General features: G+C 30.8%; 1 protein-coding gene and 1 pseudogene across 1 annotated transcript in view; one reads left to right on the top strand and one right to left on the bottom strand.

Moving 5' to 3' along the window:
* Positions 1–164, top strand: part of LOC101652463 (olfactory receptor 5B12-like) — a 966-nt gene extending 802 nt beyond the window's left edge. The window contains exon 2 of the mRNA XM_004714981.1: positions 9–164. Coding sequence (XP_004715038.1) covers positions 9–164 — 156 coding nt within the window. The remainder of the gene's footprint in view (positions 1–8) is intronic.
* The window catches only part of LOC105979728, a 93,922-nt pseudogene that overhangs the window by 82,416 nt on the left and 9,573 nt on the right, over positions 1–1,933 (bottom strand).

Genomic DNA, 1,933 nt, shown 5'->3' with positions numbered 1-1,933 from the left:
GCTCCAGTCACTCCATGGACACAGACAAAATGGCATCTGTGTTCTATGCCATCGTCATCCCCATGCTGAACCCCCTAGTCTACAGTTTGAGGAATAAAGAGGTCAAGAGTGCCTTTCTAAAAGTTTTTGGGAAGGCAAAATCTTTTAAAGGAATCATAATTTAATGATGTTGAATCCATTAACTTTTGTTTCATGCAGCTGAGATATGTCTAAAATCATGAAACATATTTACCTCTCAAACTTACACGTTTCCATATTACTGAAACAACTTTCTCAGGTCTTTGGATCTGCAAAGGAAAACTTCAAAGATATGAAATCTTAGGAATACTCTCTAAAGAAAAATCACAAGTTAGTGTAGAATGTATTTAAAAAAAGTAAACCTTATTGCATTTCATGACTTTGTTTACATAATAATGAATACTCTGACATACGTAAGTCCATAAACTTGCAGGTGCGTACTTCTGTTGTCACAGCGCAGACCCCATTGCTATGGGAAACCGATGACATCTCAAACCCATGGATTGAGGAATTCATTTTAAAATAAGTATTACGAGTCTATTTTTATTCCAGATTTTCAAACATTATCCAAGTGAGATAAGACATTCTCGGATACACACTTATGTATTACTATAACGTGTAAGAAGATTTTACAATAGACATTTATAAATAGAAAAGAAAGTGAGATTAGTTTTGATGTTCTATTTTCCTCCGTCCCTGATTCCATCTCTTCACTCAGAAGCCATAATTATGGTCTTGAAACAAACTATATCGAAGGTTCAGTGATAATTTTACTACTTGAGCCTGTTGACCTTAACAAAATATATTTTATTGGGGATTCATTTGTGCCTTTTGTTTAAAAAAAAGATAGAGTAATAAAGTTTGCATGATTCTGGAAACTGACTTTTTTCATCTGAGTGCTCATGTAGTTTCATGCATGTTAATGTCTCTAGATATAGTTTATTTTTACTGTTACTTAATGGCAAATTATGTGGGTGGATTGTGGATTACTTATCCAAAATGTTTTTTCTCCTAATATTTTCTACTACACACAATACTCTGAATCAGCTCCTCGGTTTCCATGTATATGGTTGTTTTTTCTATTTTAATGATATACTTTGGAAAACTTTCTGGGTTAGATGGTAGTTAACATATTCAACTTTTAAGATATTTCACTGTGTTACAAATTAGTCGTTAAAGCATGCAGTTCTACAAGCTTGTTTGAATTTTCTTGTTTCTATGTATCTAAGACATAACTTGATATTTATATTATCCACAATAAATTTTTCTCGTGTAGTGAGTGTCAAATGACCTTATTTTGCATTTCTCTATAATTGCAATGAAGAATATATTATATTTTATCATTAATTCTCATTTATGTCTTGAAAATAACAATTATATTATTTTCCTATTTTTCTATTTTTTTAACCACTAGGTTTTGCTTATGAATTTGAGCACTATATATAATTCTCCAAATAATTCCATCAGTGACAAGATACTACAAATATTTCCTCTTTGTATTGGCTATCGTATTTTTAGAGTGATTGATAAATTATCAGTTTGAATATAGTTGAATTGATCAATTTTTGTTATTCATTTGAACTATTTATCACCATTTAAGAAAACGTTTCCTAGAAAAAGACTTAAAAATATTTTTCTAAATTTTCTTCTAAAAGTTCAAAGCCTTTAATATGACTTGACTTGTTTTCTATTAATTAAATGGGGTAGAAATCTATTGTAATATTTTTTATGTTTAAATAATTTTTCCAACACGTTTTATGATCAGCACCTCTTTTCTTCATATATGATCGATGGTTTGTCAAAGATAAATGTGATTAAATGCTGAATTAGGCTGCATCCTCTAGAGAGTATACAAATGTTGTTAGTTGCCATTGACTCAGTTCCGATCCACAGTGACCTTACGCACCGCAGAATG

This window comes from Echinops telfairi, unplaced genomic scaffold (genome assembly GCF_000313985.2).
Source record: "Echinops telfairi isolate 266 unplaced genomic scaffold, ASM31398v2 ScPeMD7_7416;HRSCAF=8454, whole genome shotgun sequence".
NCBI classification, from domain to species: domain Eukaryota; kingdom Metazoa; phylum Chordata; class Mammalia; order Afrosoricida; family Tenrecidae; genus Echinops; species Echinops telfairi.
This window is presented reverse-complemented; position numbering and strand designations above follow the sequence as displayed.